This window comes from Chinchilla lanigera, unplaced genomic scaffold, assembly GCF_000276665.1.
Source record: "Chinchilla lanigera isolate Chin_1 unplaced genomic scaffold, ChiLan1.0 scaffold00020, whole genome shotgun sequence".
In the NCBI taxonomy this organism is placed as follows: domain Eukaryota; kingdom Metazoa; phylum Chordata; class Mammalia; order Rodentia; family Chinchillidae; genus Chinchilla; species Chinchilla lanigera.
The window spans coordinates 27,808,276-27,822,096 of record NW_004955421.1 but is presented as its reverse complement, the minus strand read 5'-3'; the positions used below and the strand labels follow the sequence as shown (position 1 = coordinate 27,822,096).

General features: G+C 47.8%; 1 protein-coding gene across 1 annotated transcript in view; it reads right to left on the bottom strand.

The window, feature by feature from the left end:
* The window catches only part of Proser2 (proline and serine rich 2), a gene marked incomplete at its 5' end in the record, with an annotated part of 13,516 nt that extends 1,029 nt beyond the window's left edge, over positions 1-12,487 (bottom strand). Inside the window, 3 exon segments of the mRNA XM_013513651.1 lie at positions 1-35; positions 2,220-2,469; positions 12,268-12,487. Coding sequence (XP_013369105.1) covers positions 1-35; positions 2,220-2,469; positions 12,268-12,405 — 423 coding nt within the window.
* Positions 12,488-13,821: the final 1,334 nt, after the last annotated feature.

Here is a 13,821-nt window from a genome sequence, read left to right as displayed (position 1 = left end):
CAGGTCGGCGTCGTCCTCCTCCACAGGCGCAGCCCCTGCGGAGAGGGAGAGATCGCGTGAGTTCCATCTCCTGGAGAAACCCGCGCGTTAATTCCCGCCCGCGGGTGCACGGCACCGCCAGGGCGCATGCGCCGACTCCACCGCACCCCCGGGAGAGGCCGCCCGCGCCGCTCAGGACGCAGCGAGCAGAGCCGGGACTGGAGACCCGAGTCGGAACGGCGGCCCGCGTGGAGGACGGAGGCCGTGAAGGCGTGCTTCCGAGGCTGCAGCATCTTAGCAAAGGTGCACGGCGGCAAACCATGACCGCCTCATCGGCGGCTTTCCACGGGGCGCGGACACAGGCAGCTGAGCGGCGCACCCCAGCAGTCCAACAGCTGCTCCTCGAGGACCGACTCGGGCTGTGCGCTTCCTGACAACCCCACGCGGCACTCGCCGTCCTCACCGACTGGCAGACTACCTGTACTTCTCTGCGCTGTCTCCTGTACAGAGCTATAGCTTCGCCGCGTCTTTTACCCTGTATCTTTAGATGCTTATGCAGTTGCTACGTAAATGGCATGAGAGAGAACTGGAGGACGCTGTGAGAGGTGTTCTCTTTGGCACAATTGTATGAGCTGGCATTTTTAAAGGGTCTGCCGGTTCAAATTACCTTTATTCTTTTCTTTTTGAGACAGGGTCTCTTTATGTAGTTCAGGCTGGCCTTGAGCTCACTTTATAGCCCAGGCTGGTCTCAAACTCACAGGGATCCTCCTGGCTCAGCCTCCCAAGTGCTGGGATTACAAGCATGCGCCACCACGCCCGACCAAATTACTTTTAAGAATGATATTTCAAAGTAAAAGTGTAATTTAAAAAAGCCAAATTCATATCGCCTCTTCTCTGGCTATAAACCAACCTCCATTTTATATGGAACCTATCACTATAGGATGTGAAATTCTGAATAATACAGTAAATATTACCTTAAAACACATATTTCTGGAGGTTTACGACACAAGACAATATTTTACAGTTACTCAAACAAAAGGGTCTCCCTCAAGTCAGGCATGGTGGCACGCACCCATAATCCTATCCTGCTGACAGGTTAAGGCAGGAAATTAGAAGTGTGACCTGAGCCTGGGTAACATAGCAACTTAGTGAATGCTTGTCTCAAAATAAAAAATGAAAAAAGGGATGTAGTTCAGTGCAAAGGCCCTGGGTTCAATTCCTAGACAGTGGTACCTCAGTCACAAACTTAATTCTTTCCACTATTGTTACAAATGAAACTGGTCATGAACCAAATCAAATTCAACTGTTAGGTTCAGTGTTGACTTGATAGGGAAATCTGATGCAGTTTGAGATCAACTCGGTTTGCGACTGGAATCATGGAAACAATCAAGTTCATGAACCGAGGCACCAAGGTATTGCAAAAAACCCCAAAAAACAAAACAAAAACCTTTTCCTTCTTATTTTTCCTTATCCTTTTATTGTTATGTTCTTTCCCACTTTTTTTTTCAGTATCTTTTCTAACCAGGAAAAGAAATTGGAAGGAGTTTGTCTCCGTGCACATCCCTTTGTTTCTCTCACAGGATCCAATGGACAGAAGCTTATCTATGTGATGCCACTCAGAGCCAAGTGACATGTGGAAAGTAGATGCTGCCTGAATTTCTGTTTTGATCTTTTGAACCAGCTGACTCTCTGTTCAAATGCCTCCACGGTGGAAAGTAATGTGACCGAACTGGGGTATAATCTTGCTCTGAAATACAAAAGTGCCCTGTATGTTTTCTTGAAGAACAGATGTGTGACTTGGAAGCCACTTTTTTTTTTTTTTTTTGCCTTTTTGAGACGGTCTGACTATGCAGTTCAGGCTGGCCTTGAGCTCACTTTGTAACCCAGGCTGGTCTCGAACTCACAACAATCCTCCTGCCTCAGCCTCCTGAGTGCTGGGATTACAGGTGTGTGCCACCATGCCCGGCTAGAAGCCACTTCTAGTGTGCTTTCCACACACACATGTAAGTATACAAAACCTAGTTATATGCTCTGATGGTCTCATTCTGTACCTGACTCATTTGGAAATTCCCCTGTAGACAATCAAATGACCAAGAGGGTTGTTTTTCTATGGAAGCATAGATACTGCCAGTAGCTGCTCTACCGGCAAACACAGGAGGACACAGCAGAAAGAGCCTCTGTGTCCTGGACACACCAGCAAATCAGGTCCCAGCCCCAGGACCTGGGCTTGACCCCTTCACCTGCGATCTGAGACGGGTCGGGAAGGCACCCCACGTCCCCAGCTGCAGGTCCAGGCTGCACTAAATCGATGACATCTTCAGGCTCGGAGTGACTGGACGGGCTGTCTTCCAGGGACGTTGGAGACTGGCAGTGAATGCCGCTGTCACACACTGGCTCGTCCAAGTCATCTTCCAGGGAACCCAGAGTCTCTTCAAAGAACAGGATGACATCTTTTTCCTCATGTGTGAGGTACTTGAGGCTTTCATCATCCTGTAAGAGAGGGTTGGGGCTGGGAATTAGGGAGATCTGCAGGGGTGTCACTGCAGAGAAGGCCGTACCAAAGTGGGGGTCGGCGTCTAGCCCCGAGCAAAGATCACGGCACCCTGGGCATTCCCTGCCACTTGCTGGTTGCACGCATCGTCCCCGCCATTTTGCCTGCACAAATACTGTCAAAAAGGTGTAAAAGGCGCAGGGCCTGAGACCTCCTGCAGGCGCTAGCGTGTTCCTAGTGGGTCAGCACAACAGAGCAGCCCCCTTCACTCGCTCTTGGTGGAAGCTGTTTGCAACTCACTGCTGTCAGACGCACTTCTCTTTTCAAATTAAGAAGGGGAAACTTCTGATCAAAGATGAGAGGACTGAACTCACAGGTAGAATTCCCCTCTCTCCAGAAACCCTATTAAGACAGGAAAGGGAGTTGTTTGTTTTAATAGGCATAAGTCACAAGGACAAAAGCAACAGGAAGAGAGGTGATGCCAGCAAAATAAAGGAAGCCGAAGAGCAGAAGGACCGACAGTGGTGAGAGAGGCGAGTTTCCGGCCAGCAGCTCAGAGGGCCAGTGCCCACCTGCTGTGTGCTGCCCGCTGGGGCCGGCTCTGGTGTGCTGAGAGCCTCCCTTACCCGCCGGGAACGTCAGGGCCAGGCTGCAGAGAGCAGAGCTGGCAGGAAGTCTCTTTCAGGAGCAATCAGGCTGCTGCAGCAGGAGGTGAGGCGCTCACCTTTAGAAAAGGTGAAAGGGAAACTTTCAAATGTGGGCCATGAAGCCGGGTGGTGACGTCAGGAACCACACTGAAAGTGGGAAGAGTAAATGAAGCCAAACTGACCCAGGTGGCAGAGGATGTGAGCCGTTTTAGGGAATCGGAAAAGTCCAAGAACCCAAAACAACTGATCCCAAGACTCCCTGAGGTAACAGCTCAACACCACCTCTCTAAACGTGAGTACAGGCAGGTCCAGGGTAGGATTCTTCATCAGCGCAATGCCCTACTCTTCCGCTGAAGAGGTATTTAAACATAGAGAAGATATTTTTAGAAGGAACTTACAAGAAACAAACTACCAGTAATGAAAACTTCAAAAAGGTTATCATCACCAATGTCCTCAGAGATGAAGAGAGACTGAATCCATAGACATGATGCTGTTAAAAAAAGCTGAAGGACAAAGGCTCTTTGAAACAAATATAACAGTAGAAAATTGAAAAAGGAAAAGTTTTGAGATAATCTTGAGAAATTAGAACACAGCAACAAAAAACAGAAGAAAATTAGAGAATAAGTCTGGGAGAGCCAACATCTGAATAATGAAGTCCTAGAAATTTCTAGTCCTAAAATTTCTTTGAGAAATCAAAGAAAGAGAAGAAATTATCAAAATGAACAAAATAAGAAATACCACTAAGAGAAGTACACAAATTCCCAAATTTTCTGGAAAAAAAAAAAAGGCCAATTTAATGAATACAAACAAAACAGATTCCCACTCAAGCACATCTTGAGAAATTTCAATATACTGAAAACCCAGGGAAAGATCCTCAAAGTTTCCCACAGTAATGAGGCAGGTCCCATGCAAGAGATGAAGAGTCAGAGTATGATAACTGCACTGTGGTCACATAAGAGAAACCTTTGTACTTAGGATGTACAGATTTCAATGTTGAGGGAGGCAAGAGGTCGCAACCACCTTAAAATGGTTTAGGAAAAAAACGTGTGTGCGTGTATGTGAGAGAGAGAGAGAGCGAGCCAAAAAGCAACATAGCACAGCTATGTATGTGTGCTAGAAAGATCACAGTGGCTGTAATGTGGAAAACACAGACTGTGCAAGACAGTGTAGACAAGAGCACAAAGGTACCAGAGTAGCAGTGATGAGAAGAGAGATGGATTTGAGAGACATCTATGAAGCAGAACTGATTCCTTAGGATATAGTAAAAAATTCTATTTTTTACTATAGTTATTCATCATTCATGCTTCCCACCTCAAGGAGACGTTGCATTTAAAAGCGTTATGTCTGATAGATCTTCGAATTTTCCCCGTTAGAGGGTGTATTGCACCCGGTAGGTAATTACTGTAACCAACATGCCAGTCACCTCTCCATCACGTGTGTCTGTCTTGATTCATTTTGTGAATTTTTTTAATACTATACTGAAAATTGGTGGGGTCATGTTGCAGGGTGGAGTTTTCAACGGTGAACAATATAATACAGGACACATATTTTATAAGATTATTTCTAAAAGTCACCCAAAGAATCATATACAAAGATAGTGCAGGAGATCTGTCCACACACCAAAAACCAAAGAATCCAGCTGAGGGCCTGGATCCCATGGTAATGTCCTGCTTGAGTCCAGCTGAAGACCTAGAGCTCATAACAGTATCTCATGATACTGGACTGTTTCACAGATCTGCGCTGGGAAGACCCAAAGGTCAAGGGTAGAAGCTAGAAATGTGCCGGGGGATAAAGGGATCTGTGCCAGCAGGCTGAGGGATCTGAACTGGAGCCAGGAAGCGACGCACAAAGGAAGACCAGAGCTCAAAGTAAGAACCAAAAGTACCACAGTCGTCCTCAGCAACAGTGAGGTCCCGAGCTCCTCTCATGATGAGGAAAGCTGTGTAACCATCAGGAAAGCTAACGCAACAAGCTTCTCCAGGAGACTGAGCAGTGCACCATCTTCCCCTCCAGAGCCAGGAAGCGATGCTCAAAGTGAGGACCAGAGCTTCCCCAAAGTGCACCATAGCCATTCTCAGCGATGAGGTCCTGAGGACCTTTGACGATGAGAACAGCCGAATTCATGAGGAAAGCCAGCACGACAAGCTCTTCCAAAAGAAGCAACAGCTCCTTACAGCTTCCGACAGCTTCTCTTCTCCAGGCCTGCCTCTTATGCTGCCGGCACCCATCCTCAGGTGGAACTCCCACACCCAGCACCACGCTGGTTCAGTTCAGCTGGGGGTTACAAGCTGACCAGCAGTTGTCAGTCTGGCATGGGTCATCAGAGGCATAAAGCATTACTGCCTCATCTTTTCTCCACATCTCTTCTTGCTGGATTAAACACCTCCTGCTCTTTAGCCACCCCCAGACAGTTCACATCCTTCTACCCACACAGAGCGGTCTCCTCAGTAATTCAGCAAGAAGCCCTTTAAATCCAAAAGCATGCGGGCTCTTCGCATAGCAAGCGTTCCCTGAGTGAACGATACAACTACTGTGCAAGTTGTTAGGATGGCACTGCAGCGGTAACAAGCATTTCAGAAGTCTCAGAGGGCTTGACGGCACAAGAGGACTGCAGGGGCAAGCCCTGCCTGGGCACTTAGTGACTCAGCAAGACCTTGTCTCAAATTTAAACAGGCAGATGGCTGGGGATGCAGCTCGGTGTGAAGGCCCTCAGTTAAATCTTCAGTAATAATAATAATAAAAAGCCTCAGCAGTGGCTTTTTTATTGGAATAAAATTCTAGGAGAATAAATCAATGCTCACCCTCTCCTTTTCTCCTCTACCGTGACCTTCCTCATGCAATGCTTCAGTTGGGTCGCTCGTGACTTTTTAAGATACTCTGTTTTGGTTAGGTATAGCAATTTTCCTTTCGATACACAAACAACAGAATTAAGGGCACTGGCCTGACCTGCCTGCACTCAGCGGTCTTCTTGCCTCGTTCAAGCTGGGGTGGGCCCCGGCACAGCAGTGTAACGTAAGCTGAGACACTGCAGTGCTGGCTTAACATGAACCTTCAGTTTAGACATATGCCAGCTCCCTGCACTAAGGGAAGGACACAGTAACAACTGTATAAAATCCATGCCAGGGGCCAGGGACATGGCTCAGTGGCACAGTGTCTGCTGGTCCTGAGTTCTATTCCTGGCACCCAGAAAAAAAATCCAACCTCAGAAACACGCAGTCCCAACATGGGGAGGGGGGCTGGGCATGGTGGCGCACACCCGTAATCCCAGCACTCAGGAGGCTGAGGCAGGAGGATTGTTGGCCAAGTTCGAGACCAGCCTGGGCTACAAAGTCAGCTCAAGGCCAGCCTGAACTGGTGAGATTCTGTCTCAAAAAGACAAAACAAAACAAAACAAAAGCTTGGCGGGGGGCTCCTACCCACCTATCTGTACCCTGTGCACTGCTGAGAGGCGCACAGCACACGTCAGTCCATCCAGCTCCCCTACCTGAGGGTGTGAAAACTAGTCTCAGAGTTACGCAATGACTTTCCAGGGGCCACACATGCACTTCATGAGGGGCCGAAACCAAGCAAATTCTAAACGTGCCTTTTGTCTAGGTCTTCGTACCTGTGCAGCCGAGGCGAGCACGTTTTGCTCTTATTTCTCTTCTGATCACAGACTACTGAGGAGCACTGATCCTGCTTGGATGGCTGTGCAGTCTGGGGCACTGTATCCCGGGTTTCTCATTTTAGTTTTATTCCCAAGCTCCTTCCTACTGCTGCTCACTTCTCACCTGCACATGAGACACAAACCCATTTCAGGCAGGCTGGTCAGTGAGCAGGACCCTGGGCTCCAGGCTCCTAGCAGCCTTGCCTTCGCAAGCCGAGGGGTTTCTCCAGGTTTCATCCGCGTGGGATGACCAGAATGTACACCGGAGCCTTCTATGGGCCTGGTCAGGAGCCCTGCACTTGGGTGCAAGACCAACAGTACTAGGGGCTCAGTTTGCTGCCACGGCCCCGATGCGAACCTCCTTTCCCAGGAACCCCGATTCTCTGTGCACCTGGGAGTGGAAAGAAGCCAGAAAGGGAGCCAAACCCCAGGCCCAGGCTCAGGGCTCATGGTGCTTCAGGGCCGGAAAAGAGGCACAAGAGCTACTCTGGTTTCCATCTGGACGTTCCCTCAAAGCCCGGGGCTGGGCTCTTCCATCTGCAGCGTGCCGACACCCTCCGCGCTTCCTCACCCAACCCTGTGGCTGGGCACTGCAAGCCAAACTTGTCATTTCTTGTACGTCTGTGCATCTTGTGTTGTATCTGTTTCTCTGGAAAACCCGCACGGATACAGATTTGGGTACCTGGAGGTACTTTTGTAGTACAGAGAAAAGAAAAAGGCCAAACACTAGAAACCCTTGGCTGAACAAGAGACTTGACAAGACTTTAAATACACTCGCTGGAGTAACCCTTCCTAACCAAAGCTCCTCACTGTTGCCCCGGTCATTAAGTTCCTAGGACGCTTCTTTTAAACAAAGACCCTCAGTGTAACCACAGACGGAGACAGAAGTGGTAACTTCTAGTGAGAGACTGAAACAAGGAACCCGCAAAACTTAGCTGTATTCTAGCTCCTCCTCAAAATTACACAAATGATAATGACTAAAACAACCTCTTGAGACGAGCCAGGCACCAGCACTTCTTCCCCTCCCCACCGCATCCCTGAGTGCCAGGTCACTGGCCAGGGTATCTGCTGTTTTGCAGAGTATGGTCTGAGGTTCACAGGCTCTTACAGACACCAAAACGATCTCCTTGACATCTGAGCAATGCTTTAATAATCTTAAGTTGATGAGAGGTCACCTCCTAAAAGCCGAAACGGAATAAAGCTAGAGAGAAGGAAATATAGCTAAGCCTCTTTTCACATGGCTTCATACACCTGGCTTACTTTGGTAACCCCAAAAGAAAGACCATATAAGTGTACATGGCATTTCCCACAGTGTCCGAGTAAAGATTTAATTACAGTTATTTCTAACGAGGCACTACTGTAATTTGGCACGATTGCTAACTTAAACCTATACTTCTGGCAGGAAAGGACATAAACAAAGCAGCGAGGAAGGAGCTACGTGTGCAGTCTGGATTACATAACTGAGAATGGCTTCAAGGGTACACTGGGTTCCCTGGCTGCCTTACACGTTCTTAAACTGGCAACGCAGAGCAGGTCTCTCACCCCTTTCTTGGTTGATCTCCCTGCTCCCTCCCGCACCCATAAGGACAGGCGCTCTCCTACCGAGATACGAGATACACCCCACCCCAGATGCTCTCTCGCAAAGAGACCTTGCTTAGGGCAAAAACACCTCACCCGTGTGACATTACAGGTGCGGAGTCTTCTTACAAGCCGTGCTGCTCTGTCCTGGCTCTACAGGTCTGCCTTGCTAGTCAAACTGTGAGTTCCTGAAAAAGCTTACGCTGGGATTTACTCAGTTCTTGTACAGAGCAGGTATTTACTAAGGTTTACTGAATTAAGTCTTCCCAGAAGCTACTTAGTCATGTCTTAAATTGTTATTTTAACCAGGACAGTTTCTGCTCCAGCCCTGCGTCCAATGCTGGGTCCAAGGCATCCCCGGGAGGAGAGAGTTACTTACTGACGAGTCGGCTTCTCCACTCTTATTCCCCTGCTTTTCTCCTCCTCAAATCACAGGGCGAGGGCATATCAAATTCCCAGTCCACACTGGACTACAGCCTAAGCTAGCCATGCGGAAACCATCCCTACCGCCTGCTCTGCCTCCTTGTTCTAGGGCTGGACGGCAAGGCAAGCAGACGTGAGGTGTCCTGGAGAGAGAAGGGCAGTTAAAGAGACGCCCTTAGAGCTGCAGCACTCATCAGCTTAGGGAGAACCGAGGGTGGGGAGTGTGGTTAAGATAGTTAAATGAATATTACATCACCTCAAAATTCACCAGCAAACGTGGATCACGGTTCCTGCCTGTGTCAGAGATAAAGATGAACAGGAAGTGTGGTCAGGATGTCCCCACGCGACCCTCAAGGTAGACGTAACATCTGAGTTAAATTCCTTAGGAATGAAGTGTAAGTATGAGGAGCTGCTCAGTCCACCAGCCAGCCGGAGCACGTTACTTTCCAGAGGAGGCTCCAGGAAGAGGAGGGAGGGCAATTCAGGAACACAGTGACAGCAAGGATCTGAGCTTCTGGCAGAAGATGGCATTCTGCCCCGCAGTGGCTCCATTAGTGCCCATCACACTAATTTAGGAAACGGCATGTGTACCTGACATAAGCCGTTACGCACTGGTACGGATGGCCTCACGTCAAAGCTGCCCTCGGCAGCACTACGGCCATCGTCTGTGAATGCCTCTCAATTCTTCTCGAACCTCTGGGTTTGCATCCCCTCTTAGGGCATCATTCTGCAACCACACACCAGCTTTGTAAAGAAATGTGCCTTGTATTTGTACTGAAGGTCTCCCTTTCAAATTTCAAAGGTAAACACATCCGCAGGTATTCTAAGATTTGGCCAACTGGTTCCAGTTCCAGTTATAGCTTTTTAAAAAAATGTTTAGAAGAAGAAACGTTTAAAGAAAAGCAAAAGTTAAAAGCCCACAAACACAGTTACTGCCCTCTACACTTATTTTCTTGGTGGAAGTAGGAATTGAAGGGCTTTTCACTGAGCTACATTCACAGTTTTTTTTTTTTCCACAGTTTTTAGAATTGTTTTAAAAAATTTTGAGACAAGGTTTTGCTAAGTCACTAAACGTCAATCCTCCTGCCTCAGCCTCCCAGAATGCCAGAATTACAGGCGAACACCACCACGCCTAGCTCACAATTACCCCTTTGAGAAATAAGGACTCTAAATACACTGTCCTCTTAGAACAATGTTAATGATTAGGGTGGCCACAGGAAGTACTTCCCTTTTACCACGTTATCTTTAGTAGTCAGAGAAAAATGGTGTCGGACACAACTGATACAGGAAAGAGACTGCAGAGAAGCGTGCGGCGAGGCGGACCTGAGAAAGGAAAGCTGGAGGGAGGCACTGGTGCCGGGGGTTCAGCCTCACAGTGGCCCTCGGGACGGGGTCACCCCGCCGCCCCCTTTCTTGCCTAACATGGAAAGTACAGCTGGCAGGGATGGCTCCTGCCCTCAGATCTGGGTAAGCACCGCAGGCTGTCTTCAGCGTCCTTGTGCTGTTTCCTGCTCTGAGCTCATTTCGGGATGCTGGCTGTCGGTAAAGAAAGCAACTTTAAAGCATACGAGGGCCTGTTTTAGATCCGGGAGGTGCTCCTCTGATGCCATTGAACTCGGCCCACAGTAAAAGCCACGCAGCCCGAGGCCAAAAGCTCAAAGTAACTCTGCACAACGGCCAGAAGCTCCACTCAGCACAGCGCTGTTCTCACTTCACCCCCGACCTTGTGATGGGCACTAATGGAAGACATCTGTGGTCTTTCCCATCTTCAACTGAATGCTCTTTCTTATATTATTAAAAAAGTCATGACAAAAAGGCCTAGGCTAAACCACTTCGCCGTGTGACTCTGGAGCTGAAACTGTACGGACCTCCTTTCCAACAGGCGTCTCTGAAGATGTACGTATGGCGTCTTGACAGTGGGCCATGCTGCAGACCGTATCTCATCGGCCTGTGCCTGGTTCTCTGTGCATAGTCACTTAGAGACCAAGGTCATCTGACAAACGTTTCCAATTCTGTTTCATCACCATATGTACAAAACAGTCTTCTGGAGGACTGTGCCTGAATTAGCGCCATCACGTTTTGAAATATCTTTTTTTTTGTCTTTTTGCGACAAGGTTTCAATATGCGGTTCAGCCTGTCCTTGAACTCACTTTGTAGCCCAGGCTGACCTTGAACTCGCATTGATCTTCTCTGCCGCAGCCTCCCCAGTGCCGGGGTTATGGGAGTGGGCCACCACGCCTGGACTGAAGTATCTTTTAACGTCAGAGCAGGTGTGGTTTTTCATTATGTTTTGGAGAATCTATGCCACAGATGACTGGAACATTAATCTACGTTTTCTGTATAGTCTATAATATACCATTTAATGTTCTTTATATTATTTTTGAGAGTTAAAAAGCTGGATTTGGGGGAGGTTTTTGTGTGTGTTTGAGACAGCGCCTTGCTATGCTGCCCAGGCTGGCCTCAAAGTTGTGACCCTCCTCCTGCCTCTCAGCCTCTCGGGGGGCTGGGATTTGCAGCTGTGCCCCTCTGTACCCAGCATAAAAAATTCGTTTTAAACTGTCCATTCTTACGTATTTTTAGTTTCTGAGATATTCAGAGGATAATGTTATATATTTTCCTTTTGGTGAACCAATCAAATAATATTTATTAGATACTACTACAATGGCTTTAAAAAGAAAATACCAAGCAGGAGCTGCTGGAACTGTCACCGCTGCTCCCACAGCAGAGGCCGGCCTGGACTGCGCCACACGCGGTCACTGGGCTGTGCGGGTCGGCTCTCTCCGCATTGCTTCTGTGAACGCAACGTCTCTCTCCGGGAGATGAGTATCCTGGAGTGAGGGGTTCGCAGAAGCTGACCTCTTTACAGCCAAAGACCGTAAAATCCCCCAGCTAGTTAATGCTATGCAAGCATCTAGGCCAGTGCTGGTGAACCGATGGCATGCTTTTAAGACAAAAGATGTTAATGTATGAGTTATATTTTTTCTAAACTAAAACCTCAGTATCTAGGTTTAACTGCAGTGTTGGCACTTTGGGATAAATAAGGGGGTTTTGGGTTGCAGTTTGGGTAGCTGTCTCTAAAAGATTTGCCATCGCTAGTCTAAACTCTGAAAGAAAAGGATTTGTAAAGTGGATAATATGTTTTCAAGTGAATTGTTTTTATCCATTGAGATATTTCTCTTCTTTCAGTCATCTGAACTCAAAGGCAGCAGTGTTCCTGCCTGGGTTGCTCTCTGCCTTCGGGTCTGGCTCCTTCTGGTGCTCAGCTGCCCTACGTTTCTGGCTATGGCTGGAGAGGCACTCCACTGCTATTGGTAATGCTGGTGTTTGTGCAAAATTCAAGATAATTAAAAGACAAATGCCATTTCACAAACAAGTGTTCCAAAAACATCGAGCTAATTATTAACACAAAAGGATTTGGTAAGATATTCCTTAAAGGAGAGAAGTGCTGTGGCAAAGTCAACCAACCAAATAACAGAAAAGCATTAAAGAAAACCATCACTCACCAAAGTGAAACTTCTGGACCGAGAGCTGCTGCTCCGGCTCTCCAGACTCCCTCCTCTGCTCAAGTCACTGCGTCTGCAGCTGGGTGACATGTCAGAGTCCATCTCGAGAGAGTCCGACTGGTGGTGGTAGACAGGCATCCCCACAGGAACCTCAGGTGCTGGCTTGTTCACAGGAAGCGGGGCAGGGGCCGGGGCCCCATCCTGAAGCAGAAGGGCGCTTCTAGAGAAAGCAAACACGGAACGCAACAGTCAGCACACCCAGCCAGTAAAATGCTGTACTGTCAGCTTTCTGTCACTGGGACGAAACACCGACACTCGCAATTCAAAGGCAGAGAGGTTTATTTCGGCTCACGGTTCCAGAGGTTTAGTCCATGATCCAACGGCCCCAAGGCAGAAACATCTCGGCAGAAGGGTGAGGCAGAGCAAAGCTGCTCACCTCATGGCGTGGGAAAGCTGGAGAGGCAAGGGCTGGGCACCAGATCTAGTCCCCAGGGTCCTGTCTGCATGACTCACTTCCTCCAACGGGGCCCCCACACCCCTCATGCTATGAACTTGACAGTGGGTCAACCCATCCATGAGATTAGAGACCTCACGATCTAATTACCTCCCCTGTAGTCTCTTAGTCCAAGTTAACAATCAAGATTGAACAGCACGAACGCCTTATCCATTGGACGCAGACGGTCAGCATGCGCAGTATTCATCTGCACTCAGACTCAACCATTACAGCAAAAGTAATCAGGAAACAGCTTGTTTGGGGGTGCTGGTTTCTGTTTCTCCTTCACATTGTTACCCATTCTGAAGATGTAAGAGTGATTTTTAAGGAAAGACAGATGTACTCAAACTTACTCTGGGGCTGAAATGATGCTTTAACATCACACAGTGGAAGGAGGTTCTGTGTTCTCCTGCTTGCTCACATTCACACTTTCCCTGGGTTTCTTTTTTTTTTTTTGCCTCAGGCACCACAAAACTGGCTCCTTCCCAGCTTACTGCAGCTCAGAGTTAAGTAAAGTGACAAAAAACTAAGACGTCATCGATGGAAATTAGCTGATGTCTTCAGGCTTGAAGACTCTTTGGAACCTGATGTGACTGCAACCTCCACATGAAAAGTAAAGTACCCTAAGTTAACAGTTACCAGGAAGTTCCTGTCTGTTTTACTTCCAGGATCAAAGACATGAAAAGTGTTCTTTCTAATCTCTTAGAGTCACACTGTTCTCTGACCCCTTTATAGCAGGAAATTCAGCTCAGCTCCTGAACAACAACTGCATTCTGCAGAACATTCTAGAAGACCAAAGAAGATGACTATCTCCTGTTGATTCATATTAATAGATACATGACCATTTATGGTCTAATCAATATTAAACACACCTTTAGGGGAACTCTGTATCACCAAGACTTCAAAAATTATTATGAAAACTTTCTTAGAAAAATCCCACAGACATCTCTCTCAAAACAGACTTTATTTTATTTATTTATTTTGGAGACTGGGTTTTTCTAAGTAGTACGGGCCTTGAACTCACTTATGTAGCCCAGGCTGGCATCACACTCATGGTGATC